At 56.0% G+C, this 13,366-nt stretch overlaps 1 protein-coding gene across 1 annotated transcript; it reads right to left on the reverse strand.

The window, feature by feature from the left end:
- TMEM61 (transmembrane protein 61) lies at positions 1-9,839 on the reverse strand. Its single transcript, XM_032416701.1, has 4 exons — positions 9,778-9,839; positions 9,323-9,417; positions 5,484-5,833; positions 1-309 (listed from the first exon to the last, which is right to left on the reverse strand). The coding sequence occupies exons 2-4, from the start codon at positions 9,335-9,337 to the stop codon at positions 15-17; spliced, it is 660 nt and encodes a 219-aa protein (XP_032272592.1). The 5' UTR covers positions 9,338-9,417; positions 9,778-9,839; the 3' UTR covers positions 1-14.
- Positions 9,840-13,366: the final 3,527 nt, after the last annotated feature.

Raw genomic sequence — 13,366 nt, forward strand, 5'->3', positions numbered from 1 at the left:
TGCCGGGCCCTGCACTATACGGCCCACGCGCACCACCTGTCTCCAGCTCTGGGGTCTGCCGGGAGCCTTGAGCTTCGCCCCCCTGCAGTCCGAGCCGGGCCTGTCTCTCCGGAGATGCCCCGCACGGCACCAACGACGCTCTCGTAGCTGGGCGGCGGCAGGGGGCGCTGGGTCCCGAGCAGGGCATCCCCAGAGGCACCGTCCTTCAGGCCTTCCTCCAGGGGGTCCGCGGGCCGTGTCGGGGGCCCCTCGGCGAGAGGGCAGCACATGGCCTCCTCGTAAGTGGGGATGGCAGCCACCTCTGGGAGCCTACGGGACAGAAGAGCGGCTGTAGCAGGGGCGAGGGCGAAAGCGACTGCGTGCAGGGAAAGAGCAGGGAAGGCTGGGGCTGGGGAAGACTTCGTGCCCTGGTCCAAACCCTGTGCGGGCCTCCCGGCGCCTCGGCTACACTCTTGGAGCTTGGCATGAGCCAGCCCTGGCAGCCTCAGCCCTCCCCTCTGGCCTCCCTGCCCATGCCGTTAGCTGCCCACACATGCTCCTTGCACCTTCTCAGCTCTCTCTGCAGGGAAGTTCATCCCCGCTCGGCTGGAACCAGTCCCCACTTGTCCTGTGAGACGCCTCTGCTAAGCTTCCTTGGCTGGTCCCTCCCCCAGCATAGCTCTCACTCCCTGCTCTGGGCTCCCAGAGCACTCTCCCCCTGTCACCGCACTGACCCCACCAGGGACTGAGCATCCAGGGGCTGAGGGCAGGGGTCTGGGGATGTTTGCTGAAAGACAGAGTGATGGTTCATAAGCAGAAAGACTTGTAGCTTATTGTAATATCCCTTACAAGATCCGGAGTTGTGGATGCTTAAGGAAGGATGGGAGACAATTCTCCTGCCCATCTGGACACTTGAGACCCCATATGATAAGTCTGCAGAGTGATTACCTACGCTTGCATAACCCCAGAGATGGAGAGCTCAGTATCTACCAGGTCAACCACATCTATCTGTAAACAGCCTGGCTTTCCTGTGACGTGCCCTACCTCCAATAAATGAACTAGCCTGCAGGGACTCAGGACAGAGACCAGGTCCTGTGAGGCTTCTTGGACCAGGCTCCACGGGCTAGATTCCAAAAACAGGTTACCCGTATCCTAGCCACAACACTCTCAGCAGCCTGGTGGGTCACCTCTAGGGAGTTAGTGCTTCTTCCCTTCCCAGGACCCTGGCGGGTGGGAGTATCACTGATCCTAGGTCTGGGCTGTTTCGGCTTTGGTGATGATGCTGCCAGATACAGGGGCCGACCATGTGATCCCGAAGGTCGCTTTCCACATCGAGTTAGGAGTCGGGCGCTGGCTAGTTCAACTCTCTGCTCTGCCCCATTCTTGGTGGAAGATGGTGGGGTCAGTAACTCCATTAATCTGAGCCTCAATTTCCCCATCTATAAAATGAGGACAAAAATGGCACCTCTGTCACGGGACTATACGAAGATTAATTGAGATGATATAGGGGAAGGGGCACTTAGCACACGCTCCATAAACAGGAGCCAATAACAAAATCTCAAAAGTCTCTGTGAGGAAGGGGCATGGGGGACAAAACTTGTCACAAATCTCCTGCACGGTAAGTGCCATACAGGCTCAGAGAGCCTGTCACTTGCCCACGCTCATCAGTCTGGAGCAGATGAGGAAGCAGTTCAATCCACACCCGGGGGTCTGCCTGTCTAGATGGCAGGAGGCCGGCCCTGGGGGTCGGAAGAGGTGGTGGAGGGAACTTCACTCTCCGGCCTGGTGGGGGGCTGTGCCGGACACTGGCTGCTGTCCCTCATGGGAGCCCCCGTCACCCGCCGGGGGCCATGGCCCTTCTCTGGACAACGTGTCTTCTCAGCCCCAGGCAACCACAGCCCTCAGAGTGACCCCCTGGGGAGATGGGCTTGCTGCTCCAGTCACAGACAGGGTCACGGTGGGGAGCCCAGGGCTGACCCCCAGCCTGTGTGCCAGCCTGATGGAGGGCACCAGCCAGGAGCCAAGCCTGGGCTCCCTGTCCACGCTGCTCCCACTGACCCTCCTCCTCTGGAAGACAGCCCGGGAGCCCTGCAGCTGAGGAAGCTCCTAGGGGGTCTCATTCTCCTCTGAGTTCCCAGCATCCTTTGCATGTGAGGGCAGGCAAAGAATTTTGCTTCTGGAGGCCAGCAAGCTAGATTCTGTTGTTGTCTATTGTTGCGTGACCTAGGCCGTGTTCACACGGCCTCTCTCAGCCTCTTTCTCCTCATCTGTAAAATGGGGATAACAATTCCCATTTAAAGATTCAGGGACGGGGAAAATGGAAAAAGCTCTGACAACACTCAGAAAAAGGCGGGTAACATCCCTGGACGTGCAGCTCCCCCCCACGTCCTCTGCCCTGCTCCCCTCCCAGCACACCCCTGCCTCTCCCTGTTTCTCCAAGCTCTGGAGATGTGAGCCAGATGTGCGGTGCACCTGGGATGATCTGAGCAGGCAACAGCTGGCTGGGCAGGGCACAGATGCCAGGTAAGCTCAGCCCACAGCAGGAAGTTTGCTTATAGGGCAGACATGGAGTGGCCCTCATGCCACCTGATGTGGCCTTAGTAACCAGCTGCGCCCAGCCAGCCCCAAGTTCCATACCCGCGGTCCAGAGGCTGGGAACTTGGGGACCACGAGGCCCCATGCAGGGTGGCCATATCACACACTTCCAGATGGAGGCTCCATTCATGGAATATTCTGGATACGGCGCCCTGCAGGTGTGTGGGGCGGGTCTGCCACTAGGATCCCCGGGCACAGCAAGCTCCACCGAGGCTAGGGCCTGCCCTAGTCCCTGGAGCCCCATGGGGGCAGGAGGCCTGGGCCCCGCATTCCCTCTTCTACCCTTCAGCTGAGTCGGGCAACCACAGTAGGGAAAGGGACAAGGATGAACTACTATTTGCCCAGTGTGTAAGTTCCCTAATCTACGTCATGTCTGTGACAAGCCTGGGGGCATGGCTCTCAGCCATTGTACAGACAAGTAAAGGTCACGCATCAACTGAACAGCAAAGCCCCAGCCCCGTCTAATTGCAAAGCTCAAGCCAACAGCACCTATCACCCTTCTTCCCATCCCAAACCCTAATCTGTCCACACCTTAGCTGCCTTGTCTGTAAAATGGGCCTAATCCTTACGCTTACCTCCTACCGTTGAGGCTCAAATCAAGTGAGTGGGCACCGGAGTGCCCGGCAAGCTATAAAGCAGAGTCATGCCCAGCAGCAGAGCTAAAGTGTGCATGAACCTTGCAGGGCCTACACTTCCTCATCCATCACCTCATCCGAGCCTCTCAGCCATCTCAGGGAAAAGTTCTGTCACGGCCAGAAGACAGATGAGGAATTAGACACAGTTCAGAGAGTCCAAGTAACATGCTCAAGGCCACACCGCTTATCGACGAAAGAGCAGACGCTGAAAGCCTCACGTCTGAATAGACCCAGGCTTTTTCTGCTGGGCTCACTGAGGGTTGGGGGCCCCGGGAGGCCTCCTGTCCAGCTGCCAGCAGAGTAGCCTCCCCGTGGGGGCCAGAGGCTGGCCTCACAAAGCAGCAGGGCCGGGCGATGTCAGCTCCAGGGACAAGAAAGTCATTCACAGAAGCAGCCTCCCCGACTTCTGGCCATCCTCGTTCTGGACCTATGACTTGGGTCTCTGGACCTGATGGGCCATGAGCACCCTCCTGGGTGGGCTTCTCCCTGGCCCTGCAGGGAATGAAGGCCAACTGGCCCCACCTGACACACACACCGTGGCCCCGACCCTGTTGAGTCAACACGCTTGTGTGTACAGACAACACCCACCCCAAGCGGTCAGGCCAGGCTGGGCGAGGACGGAAACGCTGTAGTCCAGCGCACCCCGAGGGCTGGCCTGGTTCCAGTCAACCACTGACTCGCTGTGTGACCAGGTAGGTCCTTGGTCTCTCTGAGACCAGGCTTTTCAGCAGAGAAGTGAGGGGATTGGCTGGAGAGTCCCCGAGGCCTTGCCCTTCCCTCTAACAGTTGGGTCAAACCAAGGCCAGACCATTGTACCAAGTGGCCCCTGGTGAATACTCTATTGTCTCTGACCTCGGGGAGTCACAGGCCAGTAGCAGGAAGAATTTGTTACATTCTTTAACTCAGAATACATTTTCCCCTCTCCCTAAGGGGAGAAGGGTGTCCAGGTCCCAGGCCAGCTCACTAATGTCTGGCTTAGCCCCTAACACCCCAAAACCCAGGGATTGCAGGCTGGGGTGGGAGAATGGCAGCTTTGCAGCCAGCAGGCTTGGCCACTTGCTAGCTGGATATACCTCACCTTCTTCTTCTGTAAATGATAACAGTGATTTTTACGTTGCAGGCGACAGGACTGGAATTGTAGGCAGGCCCTTGATATGTAGGCACAGCCCATAACTGACTGAATGAATTAATATGTAACAAGTGCGCACTGTAATGCATGCATTCGCCACAGGGCAAAAAATGGGTTCTTGGTATCTTGGTGATACTCCATTTATGTATATAACACAAATATACATATAGAGCCAACAGTGTATCTGTGGCATGAACATTTCATGGAGGGGGTGGGGGATGAAGAAAAAAAATGCCTAAAAAGGCTCCTTAGAGGGAGCAATCATTTTTAAAAGGTTGAGAAATATGGTCTTAATGCAAGATTTTGTCTCCACCCCCACCCTGCCCCCGAGCCTTTGCACAGGCTCTTCTGCCTGCCTAAACCGCCTCTCTCTACCTTATCCACTTGAGGAAAGGTTACATTTACTGTGCATCTACTGTGTGCCAGGGGCTGAGCTAAGTTCTGCATCTGCATGTCCGCTAAGCTAGGGAGCAGTGAGAGCGCCGACTCTGGGTTCAGGTCCTGACTGTGACGCGCACTAGCTGGGTGTCCTTGGGCAAGTCAGTTCGTGCTTGGGTGCTTCAATGTTCTCATCTATAAATGGGGTACAGGACACACTTCAGAGAACTGCTGTAAATACAAAATGAGTAAATATATGCAAAGCACCTAGAACAGTGTCTGGCACATGGGTGAATACAGGTGTTTGCTATTATTGTGCTGTTCTCTGTCTTACTTCAGATGAGTAAGTTGAGGCTCCGTAGGGTTGCACGATCTACTTTCCTACTTGCTAGTTAGTGACAGAACCAGGAAAGGATCCCAGTAGGTTTGACTCCTGGGCCTGGGCTCTTAACCTCTTTGGTCCTCTGCCCCATATCATGCTGAGCTCAATTGCCACCTCCTCCAGGAAGCCCCCTGGATTTCTCCACATCTCCATAGGACCATGTCTGCCCCTCTCTGACAGCTCTAACTACCTTGGTTTTTCAAAGTCTGACAAAGGGCTTTAAACTCCTCCAAGACAGTGCTGATCAGCCTCCAAATCCCCAGGACATAGGCCAGGCCTGGTCCAGAGGAGAAACCCCATGAGAATTTGCTACACAAAGTCCTGATTGCGTGACAGTGCCTTATGCACCGACCCCCACTCATCACCTCCACCCTGCCCTGCTGACCTATAGCTCTCCTTCTCCGAGGGCTCCGCAGTGAGGTAGTACAGGTCTCTGGAGAGGTGATATGAGTCCCACCGGGGAGGCCCCCGGGTGCTGGCCTTGACGGACCACAGCAGGCCCAAGAGTAGTAGCAGGCCTCCCGCGCCGCAGCAGAAGAAGCTGACCGACCTGAGCAGGGGCCTGGGGGCCTCAGGCATGGGGTGCCCAGTGGGTGGGGCCGGCTGGCCGGGCTGAGCCCCTGCCTCTCCTTCACTCCACCAAGCGAAGCAGAGTGTCCCAGCTACCAGAAGCACCGTGCCGCTGACCGTCACGCAGTAGCGCAGAGCGGAGGCCACTCGGCTCGCGTCACACGTCTGAATACAGAGAAGGGGAGAGAGGAGAAAATGGGCCATGAGAGAGGCCTGCCGCGGGACTGGAGACCCCGGTCTCAGTCCTCCCCTGCCTGTCTGAGGTCACTGTGTAACCTTGGAGAGGTCATTTGACTCCTCTGTGCCTCTGTTTTCCTCATCTGTAAAATGGAGATGATACTCCCAATTCCGCAGGGCTGTTTCAGAGGTCACCGAGAATGTGTCCCAAGTTCCGAGCACCATGCCTGGGACCCAGCAGGAGCTCAGTAAGTGTGGCCCTGTTCACTCCGGGGGGCCCCCAGGCCTCACAGGCCCCATCAGCCTGGTGCGTATGACCCCCCACCGCCCCAGCCCCACCCCCGCCGGCCCGTCTGCTACAGGCTGGGAGGGACCAGCAGGCACGCTCGTTGGGCCCACCAGGCCTTCCACGGTGGGACCTCCTGGGGATGCAGTGGCTCGCTTCCCCCGGTCACAATCCTGAGAGGGGGCCGTACTTCCCTCCAGCTGGCAGAGGAAGGCACAGACCCAGGGCAGGTAAAGGAGCAGATGTGGGAGAGGGCACTGAGGAGCCCCAAGTTGACATCCATGACAGGTAGCCCCTTTGTGCAAAAAGGTGTCCACCCTGGCCTTACTTTTAAGGGTCCTAATTTGGAGGAAGCCTAAATGTCCAACTACAGGGACAGGGTGAGTATAGCATGGCATACCCTCTGGATGGAATATCAATAACCTGTTTGAGAAAACAAGCTCAGCACCAATGTTGAACAACAAGGGGGGAAATGCAGATATCTTCCTTTTTTCGGCTCAGTATACCCAATTATGCATGGTGGGTTATCGCCATCAGGCAAAGAAAAAATGCACAGGAAAAACAAACACTGGGAGGAAATCTGACCCCAGATCCCACAGACAGGAAGGAACTAAACCCACATCCATGTTGTCCCCAAAGCCAACCTCTAGGCCATTGTCCGTGCTGTTCTGTCTGGTAACCTGCCATTATCTCCCCTCAAGGCTCAGGTTGGCCCTCACCCAAGAAGCCTCCACTTAAACACCAAGTCCCCGGGGCCTTCTCGGATCACAGCACTTCTCTGTCTGGGTTTAACTTCTTCTTTGCTTGTGCTCCCCACCAGACAGTGAGCACCCTGAGGACAGGGTCCACGTTGGCCCTGTTCACGGCTATATCCCCCAGTGCCTAGCACATAGTAGCTGCTCAATACACATTTGTTGAAGAAATTCCCTTAAGTGAGGGGAAGTATTACTGGGTAAACACCTGCTATGTGAAAAGCCTCCCTCCCAGCTGAGAGGAGGGAGGGAACACAGGATCCCAGCGGCTCCAGCACCCAGCCACGGAGTGGAGGCCTGCCTTTGGTCCCCACTCTGCAGCTCTGGGGTAAGCTTACCAACTGCCCCGGGCCTGTTTCCTTTCCCTTATAAAGGGCAGGTTCTTTAGCAGGCCTCTAGGAGAAGTTAAAGAGACACCGTCTCCTCTTACAAAATCTACGTCAGTGAAGCTGGGGGCTGGGGAACTCACAGACCCTAGACTTCAGTGATCAGGAATACCTTCCGAATGGGGGTTCACCCAGCCAAGCGTGCTGCGCCCAAATGATGCCCGGCTGTGCAGCCATTCAAAGGTGTGATCCTGGGGGAGCCGAGGGTCATAGTAAAATGTTCAAGATCTAGTAGGCAAAGGGGCGCCTGGGCGGCTCAGTCAATTAGGAGGCTGGCTCTTGTTTTCTGCTCAGGTCATGATCCCGGGGTCCTGGGATGGAGCCCGCATTGGACTCTGCACTCAAGAGGGAGTCTGCTTGAGATTCTCTCTCCTTCTCCCTCTATCCCTCCCCCCACTCGCATTCTCTCTCTCTAAAATAAATAAATAAATCTTAAAAAAAAAAAAGACCTAGTAGGTGAAGCTTTAGACTTCAAAAGGGTTTGTTCCCAAATGTGTTTAAAAACACACATGTGTAGGTGTGAGAGAAAAAGACAATGTATACATGTAACAGGGGTGCTCTAGGCGTGGACCCCAAATCTTTCTGAGCCCCCAGACCACCAGAAGCATATAGAAAAATGTCATCCATAAATTACCTGCTGTTCTCTTGCTGTGAATCTGTCTATGGGGCAAGTGCCTCCCGTCTCCAGCTCAAAGCATTTGTGGTGGGGGAGAAAAAGAACCTGACTACTCCCTGTCCAAAGCTAGACAGCTGGGAGAGGCTGTCAAGAGGGAAAACTGCAGAAATCCGCTTGGAAAAACAATTTAGAAACTCACGGCAAATCAATAACAGTTAATAAGCCCTCGCCGGTATATCGTGGCACCTCTTCACACTCCCCACAACTGAGGTGGGTGGTCAGGGCAGGGAAAGAAATTCCTGCTTTACAAATGAGGAGACCTAGCCCAGAAAGGCGAAGGACCTGGCCCAAAGCCAGAAACTGCTGTTCTTCTCAACACTTGAAGAACTTGCTCCTGTATAAGGTAACTTAAGATGCTTTTAAACTTCTAAAAAAAAGCAGTAGTTGTGCATTGTGGGGAAAAAAAAAAGAGAGAGAAAACCACAGAAGAGAATAAAAATGCAAAATATGAATCATCCTTAACCGTGCCCTTCAGAGATGAAGATGGTCTGCAGGTGGGATTTCCCTTTCCATTTCTCCCTTGGCCTACACACATGAGGATGGCGGCAGCAGACACGTACTGGGCATTGACACGGGCTGGGCACTCTACTGGTGGCCCCTGACTTAATCCTCACAACGGCATTATGGAGCTTCGAGGGTCACAGCTTGCCTGAGGTCAGTGCCAAATCTGAACCCAGTCCTGGGGGCCTGGGCACCTCGTCCTTGGGAGCCCTTTGTCCCCATCCAGGACCTTCATTTCACAGCTCCCCCTTCAAGACCCAGTCCAAACACCAACCATCTCCTCCCAGAAGCCTATCTGCTGCTGCCACCCCCACCTCCCACCAGCCAGAAGAGGCCCTTCCCTGCACCAGATTTATCACTCCCTCTAACTATGGCCAAGCTCTGTGACCTTGAAGCTGCTCAGCATCCCTGAGCTCAAATTCTGCTTGGCAGGGAAAAGCAAGTTATAAAGTTGAGGTGGCAAGATGGCAAGCTGTAAGTGAAGCATGGTGACACAGAGCTGGACAAGGATGGACCCTGGCTCTGACACTGGGCAATTTAACTAACTTCTCCACGCCTCAGCTCCCTCCTCTGTAAAATGGGCACGATCACACTGTGTAACCAACAAGAGAACGCCAGGTGCCACTTTTCTGTAAGAACTAAACCATCTGGACAGGAAGTGGTCCGAACCATCCCAATCAACTGCCGGGTAAACTGAGGCCCTGACTGCCATGCCCAAGGCCACCCAGCGAGTTAGAACACAGGAAGAGACCTGGGTGTCCACTCTCCACTGGCAAGTCCCCCTAGTCAAGGTGAAGAGAAGGGGTCCAGGCGGGATCAGCGTTAGGAGAAGCCTAGATGCTCTGGAAGGAGGGAGAGAAGTAAGCCTTCACCCACCTCGGAGGAAGCCATCGGGTGGCAGGTGGTCAGGCGTGGTCCAGGCACGGGGACCGGAGGGCGGCCGCGATCCTGGGGACGGCTGTCCCTCGGGTCTGCAGGAGGCGGCCGACGTTAGGGAAGCGGCCCTAGCGGCGGTCCCCTAGCCCGGCTTTCCGCGTCCCCCAAAAGCTCCAAGTTCCGGCTCTCACTCTCGTCCAGGGGTGTCCGAATGCCCCCGACCCGCAGCCGCCCCCCAGGCGGCGCAGAGAGGTGCCCAGCCGGCCGCACCCCAAGCGCGCGCCCCCCGGGGGCTGCGATCCCCGCAAGAGCTCTGCGAGCTGCGGGGGCGCTCCGGGGGCGCCGAGGGGCGTGCGGAGCCCGGCTTCGCCCTCGGCCCCCACGCGGCCCCAGCCCGGGACCCCTGCACTAGCGCTCGGGCTTCCAATCGTACTGGGGGGCGCCGCCCGCCGCACCTCTCCTCCGATCCGGGTCCTCGCGCGCCGTTCGTCCGGCGGAGACTCCCTGCCGGCCGTGGTCGGGGCTCCTGGGGCCGAGCAGCCGGCCCCGCCCGACCTTAAAGCGACCGCGCGAACAGGGAGGGCGGGGTTAGGGTGTCCAGGCCAGGGAGCTTGTGGCAACCGTCGGTAGCGGGCTGCCCTCGCGGCTGTCCCCACCCCACCCCCTCCGGGCTACCCCACTGGGGCAGGATTGGGAGCTGAGAGGGACTCGGTGGGAGAGGGCTCTAGGAGTCCTCGCTTCCATTTCACAGGAAGGGAAACTGAGGCCCAAAGAGGGTTTACCCCATACTTCCTGGAAGTAACTGGGTTTTGCTTCTCAGAGCACTCAATCTGAGAGCACGACCTACCTCCAGGACCTCACATCCTGAGGAGGAAGGCAGAAATAATGGCTGGACGTGGATGGAATTGGAGGGGATTATGCTAAGTGAAATAAGTCCCAACGAGAAAGACAATTATCACGTGGTTTCACTCATGTGGAACATAAGGAATAGCATGTAGAACATTAGGAGAAGGAAGGGAAAACTGAAGGGAGCGGTCTCAAGTCTGCTTGAGATTCTCTCTCCTTCTCCCTCTATCCCTCCCCCCACTCGCATTCTCTCTCTCTAAAATAAATAAATAAATCTTAAAAAAAAAAAAGACCGAGTAGGTGAAGCTTTAGACTTCAAAAGGGCATGTTCCCAAATGCGTTTAAAAACACACATGTGTAGGTGTGAGAGAAAAAGAGAACGTATACATGTAACAGGGGTGCTCTAGGCGTGGACCCCAAATCTTTCTGAGCCCCCAGACCACCACCGCTGGTGGGGTGGGGGATAGGGGAGGAATCAAAGGGGGAGAAGAACCATGACAGACTATGGACTCTGAGAAACAAACTGAGGGTTCTAGAAGGGAGGGGGGAGGGGGATGGGTTAGCCTGGGGGATGGGTATTAAGGAGGGCACGTACTGCATGGAGCACTGGGTGTTATACGCAAACAATGAATCATGGAACACTACATCAGAAACTAATGATGTAATGTATGGTGACTAACATAACATAATAAAAAAAGAAAGAAAAGGAAAGAATGACAGGCATGTAAGTGCTTCCCCCAGCGCCTGCAGGAGGTTGCTACCCCAGCCCTGAGAGGGAGAGGGAGAGGACGGGGACAGTGGGGCTTGGGAGCAGGGCCTCCCACCTGCTGTGTGACCTAACCTCTCTGAACCTTCTTCCTCCTGTGTCAAAGGAGGGCTCGTGGTTCCAACTCACAAGTCTTTCAGGACTGAATGAGTTAAGCCGAGCAGGTTAAATGCTAGGCCATTTAACAAGCGCAGGCTAAAGACAGTTTGGGGGGACAGGTGATTTCGGAGTCTGAAGGAAGGGTGAGCGGTGCAGGAGTTTGCAGAGTCTTCTATGGGAAGACATCTGAGCTATCCTAGAACGTGGGGAATGGGGCATAGCATCCAGGCTGAAGGAACAGCATGTGCAAAGCTGGACAAAATCACAGGCTGGTTAAAGCTTCACAAAATCCTTGTAGGTCAAAAGGAGCCCATTCCTGGATGAGCTGGGGTCTGGGTTTTGTTTCTGTCCTTTCCCGCTGCTCCAGCAAGCCAGGGAGCTGGGCCAGATTCCCTCTGCCACAGCTAAGGATTCCCCACTAAGCTGGTGGTGACCAACTGTCCTCCCTGCCCAGGGACACGGAAGGTCAGAGCAGCCTGTCCAGTTGAGATCTAAAGCTCAGAGAGGGGAAACACTGCCTCAGAGTCACAGAGCAGGTCGGCGGCAGGGCCCAGGCCCCAGATTCCTAAACTCCTTGTTTCCAGGGAAACATGCCATCCAAGAGCATTAGTGCTCTTTGAGCTCAGCTTCCTCTGACTGGTGGGGTCCTTTTCATTCTGGCTGCGTGAGTCTGGGGAAACCAAGGCTCAGAGAAGCACGTATAAACGCAGAGTTCAGAATCTCTGAGCTGAGACAGGAACCAGACAGACCTCAAACCAGGACCTCCTACAGCTTTGTTGTTCTTGATCTGGAAGTGGGGACAAGCCCACGGGGACCAGAGGCCACCAGCAGCCCTCTTGGTGCCCTTGTGGACTTGCTGGGGGTGGGGGGAAGAGGGGGAAGCTGGAGGCCGTGAAACTGCCCCGGTGACTCACTGCTGCAGGGGCAGGCATCCGTGCAGGGCACGCACCGCTCACTGATCAGGACCCAACTGCCCAGCTACCCCTTTGCCAGTAGGCCCAGGGACAAGTCACAGGTTGGTGAGGTGGAAGTCCCTGCCTAGGCACACCCCTGTCCTTGCTTAAACCTGAGTCCCCTGGCCCGGGCTGTACACCCAGGCCCTGGAGTTGGGCGGGTTGTGGCTTCCATCCCCGATTCAGCCACCCCCAGGCAGGAAGACCTGGGCCACATCCTTCTCTTGAAGCTGCCTTTCCTTTATCTCTAAAGTGGAGAGCGCGGCACCTGCTTCCCAGGGTCGCTATGAGGGTTAGTTAAGACCTTATCCACAAGAAGCTGGCCTCGGTGCACTCTCACGTGGCAACAAGGCTCTATTTGTGAATCTCCCCTGGCTGATGGTGACCTCCCTGAGGGCAGGGACCAGATGTGGCTTGGCTCAGGACCCAGCCAGACCCAGCACAGCTGGGACCCGAGGGGGCTGGGACTGGACACTGATTGGAACCCAGGGATCTGACCCCATTCTGCCTCTGTCTTCCTCTTTCTCCACTGGTCCCAGAAGTTCTGGTCCCAGCCCCGGGGGTCTGCCAGGGTGCCTGGGCACCGTGGTGGGTCCCACAGGCTTGGCGCGCATATAGACCCTTCTTGAACAAGCAACCTTGCACTTTCCCCGGCACCAGCTGAGTGACTCACAGGAGAAAATCGGTTACCAGCCTCTGCGTCAAGGGGATGGAGAAGGGGGCTACCACTTGTACCCACTTATTACCTGTCACCAACCATCTGCCTTTCCCAGTTAGCTGTCGCCTCAGCTAAGTCCTCGAGGCTGAGTGAGAATGCCCTGCCCAGCGTTGCATAGCTAGTAAACGGCGGGAGAGGGGTGGGGAGAGGAGGTGCTGAAACCCACATGGGTCTGAATCTTCCCGACCCATAGGCACTTTTCCATTTTGGTCATACTGTCCCCTCCTCAGTTCCAGCCAGGCTGCTACCACCTCTCCCTGGCCTCTCTGCCCGCAGACTATCTGCCCTTCATGCTACACCAGCCTGAGCTTCCAGACCAGCACCCCAAGCAGCCCTTCACCCACCTAAGACTTCCAGCACTGCCCATTCCCCTCAGAATAACGACCCCAGCTGCTAAGTGTCCACCTCCCAGCTTCATTTCCTGTGCTCCCCTCGGGCCACACTCCTGAATTCATGATCCAGTGTGTTCCAAGCACAGCGCCACGCCTTTGCTGCACCTGGTGAGCTCACACACTTCCCTTAAGACGCAGGTCACAAGTCGCCTTCTCTGGGTGACTCTTCCTCAGTGTGTCAAAGCAGAACTATCTAGTCCCTCTCCCAAGCTCCCACCAGACTTTACAGCCACTTCCACCATAGCCCTGAGCACACCTAACAAATAAAAC

This window comes from Phoca vitulina, unplaced genomic scaffold (assembly GCF_004348235.1).
Source record: "Phoca vitulina isolate PV1807 unplaced genomic scaffold, GSC_HSeal_1.0 scaffold2, whole genome shotgun sequence".
NCBI classification, from domain to species: Eukaryota; Metazoa; Chordata; class Mammalia; order Carnivora; family Phocidae; genus Phoca; species Phoca vitulina.